The sequence below is a fragment of the Spea bombifrons genome, chromosome 9, assembly GCF_027358695.1.
Source record: "Spea bombifrons isolate aSpeBom1 chromosome 9, aSpeBom1.2.pri, whole genome shotgun sequence".
Classification (NCBI taxonomy): Eukaryota; Metazoa; Chordata; class Amphibia; order Anura; family Pelobatidae; genus Spea; species Spea bombifrons.
The window spans coordinates 3,162,754-3,183,304 of NC_071095.1; the positions used below are offsets into that span (position 1 = coordinate 3,162,754).

Sequence of the window (20,551 nt, forward strand, 5' to 3'; positions counted from 1 at the left end):
TAGCAAGTGTATATGTAAACATTTGTGTTAATATGAGTGTGTATGTGTGTATTTTATAGGGAGTGTTGAGTGTATGTGTTAGCATGAGTGTGTTACTATGCTGGAGTGTGTCAGGCATCACCCAGAATCCTACTGACAGCAAGTCGTGGCTGCCCCTTTAAGAGACCTGGCTGGACTTGAACTCACCTGAAGCCATGGTTATCAGCACACCTGGCCTCGTCAACAGGCTATAAAAGGTCAGCCTCTCCTCCGGCCCAGGATCTGGCTGTGTGTTTTTCCTGCTGGATGTGCTGTCATTCTATGCCTGATTTCCTGGACTTTGACCCCCTGTCTGCCGGCCCTGACCTCTGCGTTACGTTTTAACTCTGCTTCTGGATAACCCCTGTCTGTACCGTGTACCTGAGTTGCCCCCGTGCACACTCACACTGCGCAAGTAATTCCTCCATCGTGTCCTGTGTTATTCCGCAAGGGTGTGCGCCATCTCCTGCAACTGGGCTCCAGCTCCTGTTAAGTCCTTACAGAGTGTGTGTTTGTGGAAGTGTGTATAACATGATTGTGTTTGTGTAGGTATGTGTTATTGCATGTATGCGTGTAAATATGTGTGCCAATGGTTATGTTAGGTAGGATGGAAATGGATGCTTATTCTGGAAATACAGACTATATCCAACCATCAGACCAAGGTTATTGCATTGGTGTCACACTTGGTGTCACCCTGCTCTCTCCTTCATCCTTTACATCCAGTCTCTCCCCTTCACCTGAAAAACATCTCTCAAATCCACCCATTTCTCACACAAGAAACAACAAAAATTAATCCACTCCCACTCCCTTGTGATATCCCGTCTGGATTATTGCAACTCCCTACAAACTGGTCTCCCTCTCTCCCGCCTTTCACTGCTCCAACCCGTCCTCAACACTGCAGCTCGATTAATCTTTCTCTGTCACCGTTCCTCACCTACCGTCCTCTCCTTTCACTTCCTACTCAACCGACTAGATTGTAAGCTCACAAGAGCAGGGCCCTCTTCTCCTTTTGTACTTGTTTATTATTGTTTGTGATTTGAAATTTATCCTACCCGCTCTGATTGGCAAGCGCTACGGAATCTGCTGGCGCCATATAAATAAATGTGATGTAATAGGAGTCATTCATCAGCGTATTCCAAATACTGTAATTTAGAAAACAGACACTAGGGGCCAGTATTCTCCAACCAATGAAACAGACTCCGCCTGCTGTGCCAAGTCATTGGTTGATATGAACTGAGATGCTGGGAAATTATTAATATTTATTATTAAGTATATTAAAAATGAATGAGAAACCATTATGATATGTATATGAATTTTTAACAAGGAGCAAGTCTTGAATTCTACACATCTTTTAGTGTTCTGGAATGCAGAATTCAAGGATTCTCATTTTGTTCTGGTCTAAAACCCACTGACATTTCGGCAAAGTAGTATAGTATGATTATGGGGGGTTTGTTGGAAAGGGACCCATTTCATCTCCTACAGTTGATCCTTTTTAACAGTTATTGTCATGGTTCTTCCTTATATTTCAAAAATAATTGAGCTGAGTCCGCCAACAGAGTCATCAACATCCCCGAATAACGCAATAGATGCGTTGTTATCAGACAATATTATTTGATAATAGTTAAGTTTAAAAACGTAAAGGAAAAAAATGTTGGACTTTCACTTACTAAAATTGTATTATTATTTTTATTTATTTTATTATATTAATTATAATCAACGTCATTTGTTTTTTCTAAAAATTATATATTTTTTTAAATGTTACATACTATTTGACAAAATATAAAAATAATGTATGATAATATGTATTCTTATTTTAATAGGATGTAATTCATTGTCAATATATACAAAAAAATGAAAAAAAAAAAACAATAAACATTGGGAAAAACGTATTCAGCTGACACTTTTTAATGTTTTAGTTACATGATTCTAACAAATTATAGGCAAAGGAAGCAGGAGGAATACACTGTATTTTGTGGGATGAAAAAATGCATACATTTTAAAGGAGATCTGGACTGGCCATCTGGCACACGGAGCAAATGCCTGGTGGGTCACTGGCCAATAGCACCCCATACTTGCTGGCAGATTGGGTCCTCTAGTGTGCAGCCGTCAGCCACATATTCACACTTGCACTCAGTCTGGGTATTACAATGTAATGTGCATCCATGAGTATCCAGCTGGTATCCACATGTGCATCTGGTGGCCACTGGCTTTAAAGTTCCAGGAACAAAACAGAGCAGAGAGCTCAGAAATTTTTGTTTGTATTTTGTTGTTATTCGCACACAATAATGCAGATGGATTCGTAGAGAAAGAGAGGTCCAGAAACGCTTCTTTTTCTCCCTGAATCTTTCTGCGATATTCTCGGCTCTTGGAGTACCTCCGCAAAAGGGCGGAGTCACAGTGCTCACCATAGGGACAGTTCCTTCAATCAGGAGGGAGGGTGTGTGTGTGGAGGCTCTGCCTTTTTCAGAAGCGCTCCGGGAGTAGTGATGGGAAGTTCGGATCAGTAAAGTGAATCGATTCATTTTGAGTGATTTATTGAAATGAACCAATGAACTGCTTCCCAGTCACTCCCTGCAGTCACATTGACTCATAGCTCCTCTGAACGATTCAGTGAGTCAGTGATTTGATGAGCTGAGCTGTAACCTGGTCCTTGAGTCTGTGTGCTGTGCAGATGACTCACTCTAGGATCATATTACCAGTGCAGTTAATGATTCACAGACTGAACGGTTACAAATGAATCGTTCAGTCTACTGAACTGATTCATCCGGTTCATTGAAAAGAATCGGTTCAAAAGAACGATTTGTTCATGAACTGGACATCACTATCCGGGAGGACAGAGCTGATACCGGGGAGAAGCAGACGAGGAAGATAGAAAAACAATAAGAAGTGGATCTGCAAAAAAGGAGACAGGGACATGAAAGCGGTCGGTGGAGAAGGTAGGGAGACAGTTAGAGTGAGCGTGAGAGACTGAATGATATAATGAATTACAGTGTGAAAGAGACTGAATTAGTGGATGAATGAGAATAAATGAGTGTTAAACAGAACAAATGAGAGTGTGTGAGAGCATGAGAGATTGTAAAAGAGTGTGAGAGAGAATGTAAGACAGGTACGTGATGGTAAGAGACAAAATTTCATTTCTGAATGGAAAAAGCCCTCAGAATTTCATCCGAACGGAAAGGACAGGAAACTAAATTAATCTTCCGCAAAAATGGATCGAAAACAAAACCAAGAATCCTATTCTATGAATACAGCCCATAGAACTCAGATGATACAACCAGAGTACTAAATAATGCTAAACGTCCCGAGTGACACAATGTGTGTGTGTGTTTGTGTACATGTCCCCCAAGTGTCTCGATTTAGGCGGGACAGTCCTGATTTTGGGTCTCTGTCCTGCTGTCCCGCCTATCCCTTCCTCAGTCCCGCTTTGCAGGGGCAGAGGAAGGGTGAGGCGAGAGCCGTTCTCACCTCAGGTGCAGCTGCGGGGGGCGCACAGCCGCTCAGATCAGGAGCTGCAGCCTGCAGACTAGCTGGGAGATCACGATCTCCCTCTAGTCGGCTCAACATTACGGAGTGTGAGGTCTGTCACTTCAGACCTCGTTTTACTGCTCCCTCATCACTACATATATATGACGTCATCCCTGCGCTCTACAGCAATAGACGGCGCATAGTGATGAGGGAGCAGTAAAGCGAGGTCTGAAGTGACAGACCTCGCGCTCCTACCACAGGATGCAGGATACAGGATACAGGATGGAGGCAGAAGGATGGTGGAAGAGGTAAGAGATGGGGTGTAAGGGGAGAAAGGGGTGTAAGGGCAGTGTATATGTATGTATGTGTTTGTAAGCTTGTGTGTGTGTGAGTATGGGCCGGTGTGTGTAAGACCAGTATAGCATTTGTTAGCTGGTGTGTAAGGGCAGTGTATGTGCATAAGTGTAAGGACAGTGTATGAATGTATGTGTGTGTGTGTGTGTGTGCGTGCGTGTAAGGGCAGTGTATACGTGTGTGTATAAGGGCAGTGTATATGTGTGTGTTTCAGGACAGTGTATATGTGTGTGTAAGGGCAGTGAATGTGTATATGTGTGTGTAAGGGTATACATGTGTGTACATGTATGTGTGTGTAAGGGCAGTGTACGTGTGTATGTGTGTGTAAGGGCAGTCTACATGTATGTGTGTGTGTGTAAGGGCAGTGTACGTGAATATATGTGTGTAAAGGCAGTGTACATGTATATGTGTGTGTAAAGGCAGTGTTTGTGTATATGCGTGTTTATGGGCAGGTCTGTGTAAGGGCAGTGTATATATATGTGTGTGTGTGTGTGTGTGTGTGTGTGTGTGTGTAGAGGCAGTATATGTGTGTTTATGGGCAGGTGTGTGTAATGGCAGTGTGTAAGGGTCCTGGGGTGTATGTGTATGTGTATGTGTATGTGTATGTTCTGCATATAACCGCATTACGTTAACAGGCCTCTCCATCACTTTAAAAGACCTCTGATCACTGGGGGAGGCGGGGACTGCGTTAACCCTATCATCGCCAGGCAAGTAATGAAAGCCGCCTTTGTGCAGCGGGCCGCGAGCGCATTCCCTCCCTGCTGTGATTTAAACACCGTGCCGCACACTCCACCAATAGCAGGAGAGGAGGGGCTTCCAGTTCCATGGAAACTACTACGAGCTCGGCCCAATGGGGGGTGTCGCTGGATGCACGCTCCTCCCCTATCGGTTTCGGCACAGAGCGGGAGGCAAAGCGCCGCCGGGTCCTGCTTGGGTAGCTCCTCACAAAGAAGGCTCCGGTGATCGTCCTCGTTGCCGTGCCCCGTTTCCGGGTGTATGTCGCGGGTTGAGCTGACGTCTTACGGTGAGTGTGTAGAAAATGCCCGCTAGCCTGTTTTCTTTAAGGCACCGCGAATATCCCATTGTCTCCCTCGGTATCCGTGTGCGTGTATTCGGTGTTAACTAGCCAATTCGTCGAATTGTTCAAGAAAATAAACTGGAGGGACGGAAAACGGTGTCGGGTAACAATGGGTAAATCAAAATGGCGGTCACCCCTCCCCCAACGGCTGTTTGTCATGCCTGAGCAATGTGATGACGTCACAGCGAGGGGCCACTGTGTTCCTTCTTCGCTGAGCTCCAGCGATCTCCGCGCCGAGTGCGGGGGGGGGAGAAATAGGGCTTATTCTACAGAATGTTTACGTTTTGTTTCCTCTTAGAACGTTCCATACAGATTTGATACATTGTAATACGCGGTGAATGGGATCCTTATCAAGATTAATAGCTGAAAACAGAGCTGCTGTTGCTTTAATGAGCCTAAAGAAGATAGAGAGGAAGGACGTGAAGCCATGTAGTGGCGAAAGTATCCGTAATATTATTACTATTAATATAATTACATTTTTATGTAGCATAATGGAAAAAGCTAAGCAACTTTCCGTTACTAGTAGTAATAAAATGTAGTATTTTTATTTATTATATATATATAGATATATATATATATATACATATATATATATAGATATATATATCTATATATATAGATATAGATATAGATATATTATAATAGCGCTAACAATTCCCACAGCGCTTCTTACAGGCCATATATGTAAAGGGTCGGACAAAACTAGAACTGATAGACTTGGGTAACCAGGGCCCGACTCGCAAGCTTACGATCTAGGGAGGAATGACTCCAGAAAAAGAACGTGAAGAGTTCCGGATCTATTTTCTCCCTAAATGGTTAAATAAACCTTTTCAGTTTCCCTGATTTAATTTTAATGTGTTGTATAATTGGGCGAGATCATTAGCAATGCAGACTCTGCGTGCCCTTCATAAATAAAAGGCGATGGTTTAATCCGAGCTTCGTGAATTAACCCATCGTGTGCTAATTATGTAGACGGCTCGCGGCTTTACCAAAGACACCATCCGATCAAAAGTAGCTGGTGGTTTCCAGTTAAATGTCAAAAACAAAATAAATAAATTCTGTTTAATTCTTCATTTCTGTGGCTGCCTCAGTTTTTCTCCGTTAAAAGCGTCGGTACGGCTTATGGTACGTAATGCTTGATAAAGCAAACCTTATGCTAACGTCTTGAATGGATTGCAATATCGAATTGCTTTCTTTCCCCCGTGTCGTCAGGGCCGAGCGGTCGGTGCGTTCTTGCACTGCGGATTACGTGGGGTTATTTTAACAAGAAAGGGAAAGTGAGTTCCGGGGAATGACAAATATGCAGCATTGGGGGAAAATGTGCTAAATAGGTCTCGTTATCGATGGTACCGTAAATACATGTGTATAGGTCCCCTTCGCTAATTTTCCGCAGTCTCCTATCCATACCTTTAGGGCATAAAGACTAACGTGGCACCCCTGGGGGGGTAATAATGCTAACTCGTCCTCGTGGGTTGTTGGGGTAGCGGGTTGTTGGGATAACGGGTTGTTGTGTGAATACTAACATATTAGTAGCCCAACCTATTGCTTTTGTCTTTATTTCAGTATAGGTAATATCTTCCATCTGATCCATATTTTCAAGAGCTCATCTGGATGTATGTATGAATATAGATTTTTATTCACTTGGCTATGGTTGGGGCGCTTAATATCTTCTGCCCTAGCCTGCCAATAGCCCTACCAGATGTTGCCCCCCCCCCCGTCCTGAGTTGCACACCTGCTATCACCCATTCTGCTCTATTGTCTGAGAACAGCCGATGAGGACCATGTGAGTTGAAGCTCAGGGGCTTATATAGCTGCACTCAGTTTAGAAGGTCACTAAATCCCATTTTTCTTTCTTCTATGAAGTTTCTGGTAGTTTATAGCGCTTCCTACTGTATACACGTCCCTGATACCGCAGTGAATTATCCCGCGCGAGACACCATTGGGGTTTGGTGTGGAGGTAGGTTCATGTATTCCGTGCTCCTGTTTCAGCTCCTGTTACACCATGACGTGTGTTCCTCTGCGGCTTGCTTTCAGTCGAACAGACGCCTCATGCAGCTTTATAACTCTGCTGGCATCTCCGTAGAACTGTGAGTTTGCTTTTACCTCCTCTGTAATTCCGTTAGTGTAGCTGCAGTTATTTGGAAGCTTCCCGTTTTAGTTTAGAAAATGTTACATTACTTGTTCCTAGTGAAAGAATAGCTCAGCATTGAGATATTGTATGGCGTGTCCATGCATTTGGCCCCTCGGCACAGCCAAGAAATCCATGAGAGTATGTGATTTAGTTCTAGTTCCTCGTAAAGAGACTTAATTAGCAGTCTGTCAGACCAGATGTACATATGCCCGGGTATAAATGACATTAAACAATGCTAGCATATCATATGAAATATTATATATTATATAAGCCTTTATTACCGCATGCAGCGGTGAGATAGCTACGTATTAACACAAGGTTCCGTCTTTAAAGGTCCAAGCAAGGAGGCGTATGTAAGATAGATCAATGTACAGCGCTACGGAATTTGATGGCGCTATATAAAACATTAAATAATAAAATAATAATGATCAATGACGCTGCCCTTGGTAGCCTCTGGTAGGGTTAGTTAAAAACCAATTGTGTTGGCACCTGGATTTATTTGCCCGGGATTAACCATCTGCAGTTAACATTGTATATAGTCAATGGGATTATAGAGGGCTGGAAACTAACCCCCGCTGGCTGCCCATACACACCAGCCTTCTTATACTTATTTGGGGTTAACTGTCCTTTTTTTTTATATGGAGTAGTTTATACCCGCATTATAAAGGGCGCACTATTCACATCCTACTTCATCCCCCTTCACCATTTGCTGCATTGCATCAGCTCGTTGTGGCTGATATTTTTATTAACATGTAATACTTTACAGTAACATTATTTACAGCCCTGTCCTTCTGGGCGAGTTTGCCCCCTTATGAATAATAATTATATATTGATACCGTGCTCCATTTGCGTGTTCTATAAGAGCTAAAGGGCAACTCCTACCAAATGTTAATAAACATTAAAGTGTTTTTTATTTTTCTTGTTTGTTTTTTAATCTAGCTTTCTCAATGTTTTTGGATAGCTGTATATTTTTGTGTATCTGTTCTAGTTCTGTTATTGTAGCCCGATTTTTCTAGACAAACACACTGACTCCTTTTTCACACTGCGCTGTGAAAGGCAGTAGAATGGCTCAGTCTTGCTCACCCAGAGGGACCCTCTGATGAAAGTCTGACGGAAAGGACTTCCTTAGATAAGCAGGTCTTCGTTAGCGTTGCCAGGAAGAATCCGCTCAATGTGGTCTTTGAGCAGGTAATATCTCGCGACCGGCAACCCGCGGTTCCGTAGATAAAAAAAAAAAAAGACACTTTTCTTCCCGCTTTTCTTCAGTGTGAAACCAGACAAAAATATTACCTACAAGGAACTTGGTCTTGAACCAAGAATGTTTTAATAAGGTCTGTGCGCTTCATTCTTTTCATTCAGGTTCACCTGTAGCATCTGTATTTTTTCTGAAGACCCGTTCCTATATTGGAATGTACACAATTAGATGATTCCATATCATCCACGTACGTTCTGTTAAACAAAATGTATTGGGGAAGCGATGACGTCATACTGGAGTACATGTATGTGTTTGCAGGCGCTCCCCGTTCGCCGGCTGTGTTTCCGACATGTCTGTTCTAACCGCTATATTTTCGTTTTCTGTGCAGTGCAGAGTTAACTCTCCGGAGTTTCCTGGTACCGTAATCATTTAAAAAACGCTTCTCATTTGAGGATCGTCCATAGTGCTTTAATTGTGCAGTGGATCAAGAATTTCTAAAGCGTCATGCGTTCCCCAGTGCAGCATGTATTTGCCATTGGCCTAGCAAAGGACAGGACCAAAGTTGTATCCCACTTTACTTTACCACAATGTGAAGCTGTAAAAAAACGAAGGACACATTTTAGTTCGTTCACAAGAGGTATTAGTTTGATATTTTAGAGACTAAGTGGTTGTTGATTGCATGTTTTTTATATTTTTTTTGGTCTTTTGTTTGTGTTTTTGCTACTGAAAATGCAGACGTCTGTTGTGCCAAAAACTAGATATTCCGTTTGTTTCTAAGGTTGGGAATTAACATTTTAAATGTTTTTTTTGTCTTTAATTGTGTATTCTAACATTGTTTTTGTGTCCTTTCTCCACCCTCAGCATTCCTTTTACATTTGCCTAGGACACAATGTTTACTAGAGGAATTAAGAGGAAGTGCTTTGATCCCGACGAAGATCTTTCCGAGCCTTTGGCTGACCTGAAGGACGTTCCTTCGTACACGCTGGAACGTCAGTCCCTTCTGGACATGTCCTTGGTGAAACTTCAGCTGTGTCACATGCTCGTCGAACCCAACCTTTGCCGGTCGGTGCTCATCGCCAACACCGTGAGGCAGATACAAGAGGAAATGACCCAAGACGGCAGCTGGCAGTTCTTTGAGCAAAAAATCGAGCAAGTTCCCGCCGACCGTCTGGTGTCCACGGACATCCTTTGTCGTACGTCCAAGGATCTGGATGATGCAAAGAACAATAACGGAGACTATATCACTTATAGCGAAGACTTGGAGGTAGAACAGATCGAGGAAGTCTCGGATATATCGACGATTACTTCGGTGAAACTTCAGAACGCTCAGACTCACCTCTGGGAGATGGACTGCCAGCAAGAAAACAGGGTTTACTTGCAAAAATCTATAGATCACATATTCGAGAGCTTAGAAACCAGAAATACGAGTTCGGTGGAGGAGTTGTTCTCTGAAGTTGACACGTCCTACTACGATCTCGACAGCGTACTGACTGGCATGATGGGGAATACCAAACTAGGTCACTGCGAGATGCTGGAAAACTTTCCTCCCCAGGCGGCAAAACCCACCAATTGCAAAGCCGAGCTTAGCGAGATCGATCATATCGTCGAGATTCTCGTCGAATCCTGAGGCTGGTAGCGTTTGTCGCGTATTACGAATGCAAACGTTCCGAAGATGCGGCATTTCCCGGCGTTTATGCAAATACTTAATTTAATCTAGAGCAGTTTGACAGCAAGGATTTTGTCTAGATAACGTATTCTGTTATGTGAAATGTTAAGTCTTAAGTGTACGGAGGTTAATTCCTTTTTAAAAGGAACTCTTCAAAGAATGTGGGTGGGCTACCGGTTTGTTTTTCTGTTCAGTCCGTTGTACGAGCCACCATAGGCATTCTGCAATACTTTGCATAGAGGGTCTTTATTCCAAACTCCCCTTTTTCTGGGCTCTGCAGGATAGGATAGCACGGCAGCGTTACACAAATGCCCTTCCTTTGGGGGGGTTTATTTGCCAAAAGTGGGAGTTTGCAGGAGAGTTGCAGTTTCAACCGATTTGATTATGCATTAGGAAGGGCCAATCCTGTAGGATTTCTTCTGCAAGAAGTGTTGAGCTGATACAAGCTTCAGAGAGGTGGCTTTTGAGAAGTTCCGGTGATGTAAGTATGCATTATACAGGGCAAGCTAAGCCCTTCTTGCAGGAGAACTTTGCTGAAGAGGTAGCCTTCTATACTGCATAGCGAAGTGGAGCTGAAATGGGTAACGGCTCCTCAGAGTTCCCTCTTAATGACTAAACGGACCCTAGTTTCATTCACATAATTGCGATAAAGGTAGTTGTTTCAAACCTAGTTCGGTGCTTAACTTAAAAAGATCCTTTTTCTACAGAATGATGGAGGCCTTATGCATACGTGAACATGAAATACGGTCTTGTAATATGTGCCATGGCTACGTTTGCATTATAATAGGATAATCATGTTATCACTATTATAGGCGGATACATAGATCTCAACTTTTAGCTTGCGGGTTCCTAAGGTGAATAAGCCATATGATAAGTATTACATGTTTAATATAATTCTTGAGGGTTTCACCGATGTAATATCTGCAATATTTAAAAAAATTTTGTTTGTTTTAAAGAGAGCTGTTCAACTTTTTATATTTTAGTTTTTTTTTTTTGTTTTTATATCGGAAATTCCTATTTATAGGCTAAAGTATAGCAATAACATAGTTCTGAGTAAAACGTAAGTGATAAAACCATTTACAGATTTTCTGTCTGTATCTAATATTTACTTACATTAAGTATCTTTATATAAATTTTAATAGATACTGGCTAATTTTGCCCATGCTAGATATTTCTGATGGAGTTGGTTTATGTTGTTCGGTTTCTGGACAGTTCTTTTCGCTGTGAACTGTAGCACGATGAAGACCAGCTCTAAAATATATATATTTTTATTTTTTTTTCTCATCTTTTATTGGCCTATTAGGGTAGTAGATTCAGGAATTAGCCTGACACTAATGCTGTGCTTACATGAAACTACCTGCAATCGCTTACAATTTTTTGTTGTTCAAGGTGCTGTTCCATCTACTCCGCTAAATGTTACACTTTTTTATAAAAAGAATGCAGCGTTAAAAACACCGTTTCTGGTACAGTCACGTCTAAGAAATAATTATTTGACAAATGTTAAAATTTGTTACAAATTTTGTCAGGAACCCTTGTCATATGATGCAGAAGCCGGAACTGATGGGTTGTTCCCATAGAAACCGAAAAGTGTTTTGTTTTGTTTTTTGTTTGCTGTTGAAACTTAATTGTTTAGTATGCAGGAATAATAATATTTTGGAACGGCACTTTAAATAACAAAAAAAAAAACATTTTATACATTCGTTGTAGAGTGTATTTTTACCCATATGGCTCCTAAGGATCTCTTGTTTTTTTTTGTGAGCGCAAGTATGTGGGATTTTTTTTTTTTATGTATTTTGCATTTTTTTTTTTTTCTATTTCTGTTCAATTTTCTATTGCATTATGTGAGCCCTGTCTGTTTAGAATGCATTTGTTTTATTGAAATATTGAGAAAATAAAGTTCAATATGAAATTTTCTTGGATAAAAAAACCCCAAAAACTTGTGGTATATTAATACAGTGGCACGGTAGCGGGACCAAGTGGTTGGGGAAGGGGGATTATGGATTACCCGCTTCCTTACCCCCCTGCCTTCTATAATAAACATGCATCCAAAAGTATGGTGAGAAACAAAAAGCACAAAAAAAACCATGGTGCAGCCAATCGGTGGCAAGAAAGTTCTGACATTTAACTCAATAGGACCGCTTTCTGCCGACAGGGGACTGAGTAGACTTCTACTGACGACGACCAGCGGTAAGTGTGCCGCGGGATGTGTTCCGTGGATTGGCCAAAGGGGCGAATCCATATTGGGAGGTGAGGGTCAGGTCCGTAGGAAGGGTACCATCAGAAGCTGGTGGATAGTGATGAGGGAGCACTAAAGCAGAGGTCTGAAGTGACAGACCTCATGCTCCCATGACAGGATGAAAGGTAAGAGTGGGGGAGTATGTGTGTGTGAGCGGAACTTTGATCACATTTATATTGTTAACACTTCAGAGCTGCAGCATGGGTCCCTGTGTAATTTTCTTTCCAGCTTTGCAGGACAATGATACACATGTAGCCAGACTCCACGTAGCTCCATTCAACATACCAGACCTTCTTTACAATAAGTGTATTTGTAAGATTGTGTGTGTGTGTGTGTGTGTGTGTAAAGGCAGTGTGTGTGTGTGTAAAGGCAGTGTATATGTGTGTTAATGGGCAAGTGTGTCTAAATCCACTGTGTATCGTTAGGTGTGTGCAAGGGCAGTGTATGTGTATCTGCGTGCTAATGGGTAGGTGTATGTGTAAGGGCAGTTAATAGGTGTGTTTAAGGGCAGGTGTGTACAGGCAGTGTATGTGTATTTGTGTGTTTATAGGTAAAGGCAGTGTAAATAAAATAAACTCTGCCAGAACCGATAAACTTCCCCAAAGGGGAGGGAAATCAGGGAGACCCCAACAGGATGTCATGTTGGCTGCTCCTTGTTATCTCCCCCCCCCCACCTTGTGTGTATGTAATTCTATATATTGTATCACAATTGTATCATACTATCCGTGTGTGTATATAACAAGGGGCAGCCGTTTATTTATTTACATATACACAGTATATATCTATATCAATTAATATATAATCACACCGGTGATGACGCTCAGCGTATCGGAGTTAACCTCTCCACTATCTGGACCAGAAAGCCAGATGTCGGACTAGGAGGGCGACCATCATCCTCGCGCAGGCCCTTTCTAATTATTAACGCTTTTTAGTACTTTTGCGACTTTACAACTCTACAACTCCTGCCCCCCCCACCCCACCGGTAACAGCCAACTTTGCTTCTTATTGCGAATGTATTAAAGCTTCCCGTGTGAGGTGAGTGCGCTGCCAGCGCGTGCCCGCTTCACCCGGCACTATGTGTACTTTGTACCCACGCTCCAGCTGTCTCCGCCGGTATGTTAAACGGGGCACACATTGTACGGTAAACGAGAAATGCCACTAACCGTTGTGCAAGGACCTTGCACCGACAGCCCAGCCAGCGCCGCACGTCACTCAGCCATTCCGCTTCACTATTGGTCCGTCACCAGGCGCAACGTGTCTGTCACCATGTCCCCACCTCCTACGGCCAATAGGAAATGGTTGCTGGGCTGCTCTGCTGGCTACTGACCAATCAGAGGCGGCGCACCTGACAAGGGCCGTCAATCAGCTGGGTATCCTTCACGCACTTTCGATGCTGGTGCTGGCAGCTTCTCCCTCGGATGCGCAGGCTTTGGGGCGGCGGGGCGCCCGGTGCAGGCTGCCGTGAGCCGGGCGGCCTGGCGAAGCAACGACACCGCACAATACACAGTGCCGCCCTGTGTGAGGTATGTAAGTGCCTGGTGGCCCCTCTGCCATTAGGTGTGTAACGCCGAGCGGGTAACGTGCTGTCCCGTACCCTGCCTTATAGTCACATATACACGTCTGTGTTTATAATATACGTTACATAACGGATCCCAATACGTATAGCAAGAGAGATCTAAACGATCTATTGTGGGTGAAGTTTCTCGGTCTAATAAACCGATTCGGTCCTCATTAACATGTTTATGAAATGATATCCGTGTTCCTTCCGGATTAGTAAACTTTGGGCATCGGTTAGGGTAACCTGGGGCAGTGGATTCTGGTCCTGCCCGGTATGGGGCATCTGTGAGGTGTAGTGTTTTCGGGTGTATTAACCGCCTCATGGAAGGCGATCTACGTCCGGCACGTAGTCCGCGAAGTTGAAAATGTTTACGCTAAAGTTACGTTTAGGTTTTTGTTTACGAGCAACTATGTAATTTGTTTACGTTTTTATAACTAAAGTGTAATAAAGATGAAGTGGGGACTTCCGGTACCTCCGGGTTAGGTTGTGCTTTCACAACACGCGAACTCTGTTCACGGAGAAGAAGAACATTTGACTGGTGTTTTTATGGCGTCATGATGAATGAGGTGGCCCTGGCTCCTTAAGGCTGGTGGCCGCCTATGAGATAGGTGCGGCCGACAGCTGGATAGGAGAGGGTGGGCGCTTTATGTCGGTGGCACAAGCAAGCTGTTTGGGAGCCAAGGTGGCACAGGCAGGCTCTTTGGGGGGCTGAGTTGGCACTGACAAACTGGTGTGAAAGCTGGCACCGTGGTACATGTTGCTTAGTGGGGTCGGAGGGGGGCGATGTTTGCACCGGGGCCCTGTGGTTTCTAGTTATGCTCCTGCCATTGACTCACTAGATATTTGCCCGGTGTGCCAGATGGCCAGTCCGGGTCTGTATGGCGAGCTGATGTACAGCTTTACATGTGTATATGTATTAGTGTGACCACTTGTTTCAGGACACACATGTACGTGGGATGCTTCCTTCCTGTGTGAGTCAATACGAGTGATGTGTGTCCTGGAAGAAAACAGATGATGAGTAGATACTATATATATACATTGTATCTCACAAAAGTAGTGAGTGTACAGCCTGTATAACAGTTTACACTCAACACACAGCCATTAATGTCTAAACCTTGGCAACAAAAGTGAGTACACCCCTAAGTGGAAGTGTCCAAACTGGGCCCAAAGTGTCATTATTTTTCAGGACTTCCTTAAACCTCTTGGGCATGGAGTTCACCAGAGCTTCACAGGTTGCCACTGGAGTCCTCTTCCACTCCTCCATGACAACATCACGGAGCTGGTGGATGTTACAGACCTTGCGCTCCCCCACCTTCCGTTTGAGGATGCCCCACAGATGCTCAATGTTGGGGCAACATGTTTGGCCAGTCCATCACCTTTACCCTCATCTTCTTTAGCAAGGCAGTGGTCATCTTGGAGGTGTGTTTGGGGTCGTTCTCATGTTGCAATACTGCCCTGTGGCCCAGTCTCCGAATGAAGGGCATCATGCTCTGCTTTAGTATGTCACAGAACATGTTGGCATTCATGGTTCCCTCAATGGACTGTAGCTCCCCAGTGCCGGCAGCACTCATGCAGGCCCAGTCCGTGACACTCCCACCACCATGCTTGACTGTAGGCAAGACACACTTGTCTTTGTACTCCTCACCTGGTTGCCACCACACACGCTTGACACCATCTGAACCAAATAAGTTTATCTTGGTCTCATCAAAACCACAGTACAGAGGAAAATGAAATGCCAGGTAATATACAGCAGGATGAGATAAATGCACCAGTGCATGTCACCTGTCTAACCCAGGAAGAAGTGCAGTGCCGCCTAAAAAAAATCAAAATAGACAAATCACCAGGTCCAGATGGCATTCACCCCCGCGTTCTAAGGGAGTTAAGTAATGTAATAGACAGACCCCTATTTCTAATATTCAAGGACTCTATAGTGACCGGGTCTGTTCCCCAGGACTGGCGCATAGCAAATGTTGTGCCAATATTCAAAAAGGGGACAAAAAGTGACCCGGGGAATTATAGGCCTGTTAGTTTAACCTCTGTTGTATGTAAACTGTTTGAGGGTTTCCTAAGAGATGCTATTTTGGAGAATCTCAATGAAAATAAATGTATGACTCCATATCAGCATGGGTTTACAAGGGATCGGTCCTGTCAAACTAACCTGATCAGCTTTTATGAGGAGGTGAGCTCAAGACTGGATCGGGGAGAATCGCTGGATGTCGTATATCTTGATTTTTCCAAAGCATTCGATACGGTGCCACATAAAAGGCTGGTACATAAAATGAGAATGCTTGGGCTGGGGGAGAATGTGTGTATGTGCTTAAGTAACTGGCTCAGTGATAGGAGGGTGGTTATTAATGGTACATACTCTGAGTGGGTGACTGTTACTAGTGGGGTACCACAGGAGTCAGTTTTGGGTCCTATTCTTTTTAATATATTTATTAATGACGTTGTAGAGGGATTGTATAGTAAAGTATCAATCTTTGCAGACGATACTAAGCTCTGTAACGTGGTTAACACAATAGAGGACGATTACAAATGGATCTGCATAGGTTGGAGGCTTGGGCTGGGATGTGGCAGATGAGGTTCAACACAGATAAATGTAAGGTTATGCACATGGGGAAGAAAAATCCAGGCTGGGAATATGTATTAAATGGGAAAACACTGGGGACGACTGACATGGAAAAGGACTTAGGAGTCTTGGTTAACAGTAAATTTACCTGTAGCGACCAGTGTCGGGCAGCTGCTGCTAAGGCAAATAAAATCATGGGGTGCATCAAAAGGGGGATGGATGCCCACGACAAGGAAATAATTCTACCATTGTACAAGTCACTAGTCAGACCACACATGGAATACTGTGTACAGTACTGGGCACCAGTGTACAAGAAAGATATAGTGGAGCTGGAGAGGGTTCAAAGACGGGCAACCAGAGTAATAAGGGGAATGGAAGGACTGCAGTACCCAGAAAGATTATCAGAATTAGGGTTATTTAGTTTGGAAAAAAGACGGCTTAGGGGGGACTTAATAACTATGTATAAATATATAAGGGGGCAGTACAGAGATCACTCCCAGGACCTATTTATACCCAGGACTGTATCTATAACAAGGGGACATCCTCTACGGCTGGAGGAAAGAAGGTTTCTACACCAGCACAGACGGGGGTTCTTTACAGTAAGAGCGGTGAGACTATGGAACTCTCTGCCAGAGGAAGTGGTAATGGTAAACTCAATAAAAGAGTTTAAAAGGAGCCTGGACGTGTTTCTTGAAAGCAATAATATTACAAGTTATGGATATTAGATTAATAGGGACAGAACGTTGATCCAGGGATTTATTCTGATTGCCATATTTGGAGTCTGGAAGGAATTTTCCCCCTGGTATGGGGCAATTGGCATCTGCTTCATAAGGGTTTTTTGCCTTCCTCTGGATCAACACAGTAGGGACACAATATGTATATAGGTTGAACTTGATGGACTTTGGTCTTTTTTCAACCTTATGAACTATGTTACTATGTTACATGGGTCTAGTAATCCATGCCCTTAGTCTGCTTGTCTTCAGCAAACTGTTTTTGCGGGCTTTCTTGTGCATCATCTTTAGAAGGGGCTTCATTCTGGGACGACAGCCATGCAGACCAATTTGATGCAGTGTGTGGCGTATGGTCTGAGCTCTGACAGGCTGACCCCCCCCCCCTTCAACCTCTGCAGCAATGCCGGCAGCACTCATCCGTCTATTTCCCAAAGACAACCTCCGGATATGACACTGAGCACGTGCACTCAACTTCTTTGGTCGACCACGGCGAGGCCTGGTCTGAGTGGAACCTGTCATGTGAAACCGCTGTATGGTCTTGCCCACCGTGCTGCAGCTCAGTTTCAGGGTCTTGGCAATCTTCTTATAGCCTCGGCCATCTTTATGTAGAGCAACAATTCTTTTTTTCAGATCCTCAGAGAGTTCTTTGCCATGAGGTGCCATGTTGAACTTCCAGTGACCAGTATGAGAGCGATAACACCAAACATCTGCTCACCATTCACACCTGAGACCTTGTAACACTAACAAGTCACATGACACCGGGGAGAAGAAATGGCTAATTGGGCCCAATTTGGACATTTCCACTTAGCGGTTTACTCACTTTTGTTGCCAAGGTTTGGACATTAATGGCTGTGTGTTGAGTTATTTTGAGGGGACAACAAATTTACAATACAGGCTGTACACTCACTACGTTACATTGTAGCAGAGAGTCATTTCTTCAGTGCTGTCACAAGAAAAGATGTAATAAAATATTAACCCCTTAATGACAAAGCCCGTACATGTACGGGCTCAAAATGCATTGTTTTCAATGGGTTTTGGGACTGCCCATTGTCCTTAAGGGGTTAAATATTATTGCTGGTAGACTTTGAGACCCTTTTATCAGCGGGGGGAGAAACTCACAAGTGCCGTGTATTGATGTTCACAAGCTTTACGTTACAATCATTGTGTTGTTCACGTTTATCTTTTGTTAGTTTTAGTTCCCTGGTTTCTTTTAACATAGATTTGAAGGTTTAGTTGATGGACAGCACTGAGATACACTACAGTCCAAAGGTTTGGGGTCACTGAGCTGTTATAATTAAATTATAATATATATATATATATATATTATAATTCCAAATGCATTGTAAGTGGTTGAAAGATTTCAGAAGCGTTAAAGGGACCCTGGTGTGATGATTCTTGCCACTGATTGACCGCTTCAAGCAGCCAATCAGTGGCAAAAAAGACCTCCAATGTAAACCAGAGGGAGCACCTTCGGCCCATGCACACGGGGCCTGCAGCATTCCCCACGGCAGCGCCGGAGCTGACTGGTGGTCATCATACTGTAAACCCTGTTTTTAACAACAGGGTCCGCTCTACTTACCGGTCATGCTATATAATATGTTATATGTGATACTCTGCAACACACGGGCCTGTAATCCACTCCTTAAGGTCTCATTTCATCCCGGCAGCAAATAGAGTATGGAAGTTATTACTAAAACACACAAAGTACTGTAAGGGTGATCCCCTCCCCCATAACTTCTTGAACTAAGTAGCAGCTTTTTTTTTTACAAGGATTGTAACCACGAGCCCACCTGGTTTCAATTTGTAAGGAGCTCCAGCTATTAATGGTGGATGTTAAGCAGCAAATCTTTCAGAACGTCTGAAACACGCATCATACGATTTCAAAACGTTTAAAATGATGTCATATTACGGATGTTATAGGCAACCTGTTTAATGTGGTTCCTTTAACCATACGTATATACTAATTCAGCTGCCCTTTTTGAACTGCTGCTGGGGTATTTACAGAAAGGTGTCCAAAAACACATCCTAACTCCAAGCTGCTTTTGATCCATTTGATCTCTATGGGTGTATTTGTCCCTGGCTCCTATTATTGTCAAACTGGCTACCAGGTTTGTCGTTCTGGCTCTTAACTTCTACATACATTTGTCGATTTGCTCCCTAATCTTTGTTAATCGTTTAATGTATCACAAACATTTAAAATAACAAAATACAGAAGAAGTTGGCGGAGGCTTCCCAGAGCAGGTACCGGTCTTTTGTACCAGTATGTCATATGTGTGTTTGGTACATTGTGGCAATGTGTGTTTAATCCACGCTTAACCGGTTGACTTCCGTTCTCATTCCAGACCCATGCTCGGTAGAGGACTTAAACGCAAGTTTAATGATTGTGAAACCATGACCGATTTCTCTAGTGCCTGTGACTGCAACCGAAACAACATGCCATACAGTCATCAAAGGCAACTGGTGCTAAACATGTGCCTCAATAAGCTACAAAGCTACAAGATGTTAGTGGAACCCAACCTTCACCGATCTGTTCTCATAGCCAATACAGTGCGACAAATTCAGGAAGAAACCAGGCAAGAAGCTAACCAGCTGCCAGGGACCATATGCAATGACGTTGCCTCCAACGATGTTATATACGCAGGAAACGAACCCTTAGAGAACACCGTAAACTTGCCTTGTGGAACCAACACAGATTTTTTCAGAGACGCCTGGGGTTTAGAGAGCCCCGCCGAAAGTTTGATGGAAATCACGGACGACGATGTGTCCTCAGCCATTTCGTCTATTCTCAAGGATCTAGACTTCATGGAGGACACGAGCCCGTCTCAGAGCCCAGGCGCTGTTACCGACGATCACCCCAACCCTCTCGAAAACCCAAACAAAGCAGGCGACAAGCAGGATCTGAAAGGAGCGGAATGTGCGTTTGGTTCCTTCGAGATCACAAGCTCCACAAGCTACTTAAAAGACTTGTCGGTCGACGACATTTTCGATGACATAGACACCTCTATGTACGATTCTGACTTCAGCTTCTCGTCGTTTTTTGCGAGAACTCAGCCCGCGTCTGAAGAGACCGTCAAGCTGTTGGCTTCCTGCAATTCTCAATCAGCCAATAATTTACAGGCCTGCCGAACAGACTTTATATTTTTTTTTTAATAGTCATTACAGTGTTTTTTTTTATTATTATTTATTTTTTATTCTTACACTGTTTGGCAAGCAAACAAATCGACAAACTCACTAACAGCCAAGGTTAGAGGGCATATTTTACAAGAGACGCAACTTTCGGCTTCGCATTTGGATACCTTAATGCTGTAGATTTGGCAACTTCCTACCTAAAGATTTGTGCAGCGACGTACATATCCTTCCAAAATGGGAATTGGAACAAAAAAAAAGAAAAAAAAAAAAATCAATAAATATTTTTGTATCGATTACAGTCTTTGTACGTTTCCTGGTCACATCTTGTATATAGCGGACGCTACCTCTTTAAGACCAAGTGCTAAACATGTTTCTCGTGCCGTATGTGTCTCATGTTTCTTTTTTCGTTTGATTATTGTTG

At 43.4% G+C, this 20,551-nt stretch overlaps 2 protein-coding genes across 3 annotated transcripts; both read left to right on the plus strand.

Annotated features, from left to right (window-relative positions):
- The first annotated feature begins 4,715 nt into the window (after nucleotides 1-4,715).
- On the plus strand, nucleotides 4,716-10,547 carry LOC128505271 (cell division cycle-associated protein 4-like). 2 transcript variants are annotated; one of them, XM_053475585.1, is made up of 2 exons: nucleotides 4,716-4,861; nucleotides 9,103-10,547. In XM_053475585.1, the coding sequence occupies exon 2, from the start codon at nucleotides 9,131-9,133 to the stop codon at nucleotides 9,866-9,868; it is 738 nt and encodes a 245-aa protein (XP_053331560.1). In that variant the 5' UTR covers nucleotides 4,716-4,861; nucleotides 9,103-9,130; the 3' UTR covers nucleotides 9,869-10,547. The 2 variants fall into 2 exon arrangements, with proteins under 2 accessions (XP_053331560.1, XP_053331559.1); XM_053475584.1 differs by lacking the exon at nucleotides 4,716-4,861 and adding an exon at nucleotides 8,467-8,878.
- A 2,972-nt stretch (nucleotides 10,548-13,519) lies between these two features.
- On the plus strand, nucleotides 13,520-20,151 carry LOC128505108 (SERTA domain-containing protein 2-like). The gene is made up of 2 exons (XM_053475409.1): nucleotides 13,520-13,666; nucleotides 19,344-20,151. The coding sequence occupies exon 2, from the start codon at nucleotides 19,348-19,350 to the stop codon at nucleotides 20,149-20,151; it is 804 nt and encodes a 267-aa protein (XP_053331384.1). The 5' UTR covers nucleotides 13,520-13,666; nucleotides 19,344-19,347.
- The last annotated feature ends 400 nt before the right edge of the window (nucleotides 20,152-20,551 follow it).

Coding starts and splice junctions, on each gene's coding strand:
- LOC128505271 (XM_053475585.1), top strand. CDS start 9,131: ATGTTTACTAGAGGAATTAAGAGGAAGTGCTTTGATCCCGACGAAGAT.
- LOC128505108 (XM_053475409.1), top strand. CDS start 19,348: ATGCTCGGTAGAGGACTTAAACGCAAGTTTAATGATTGTGAAACCATG.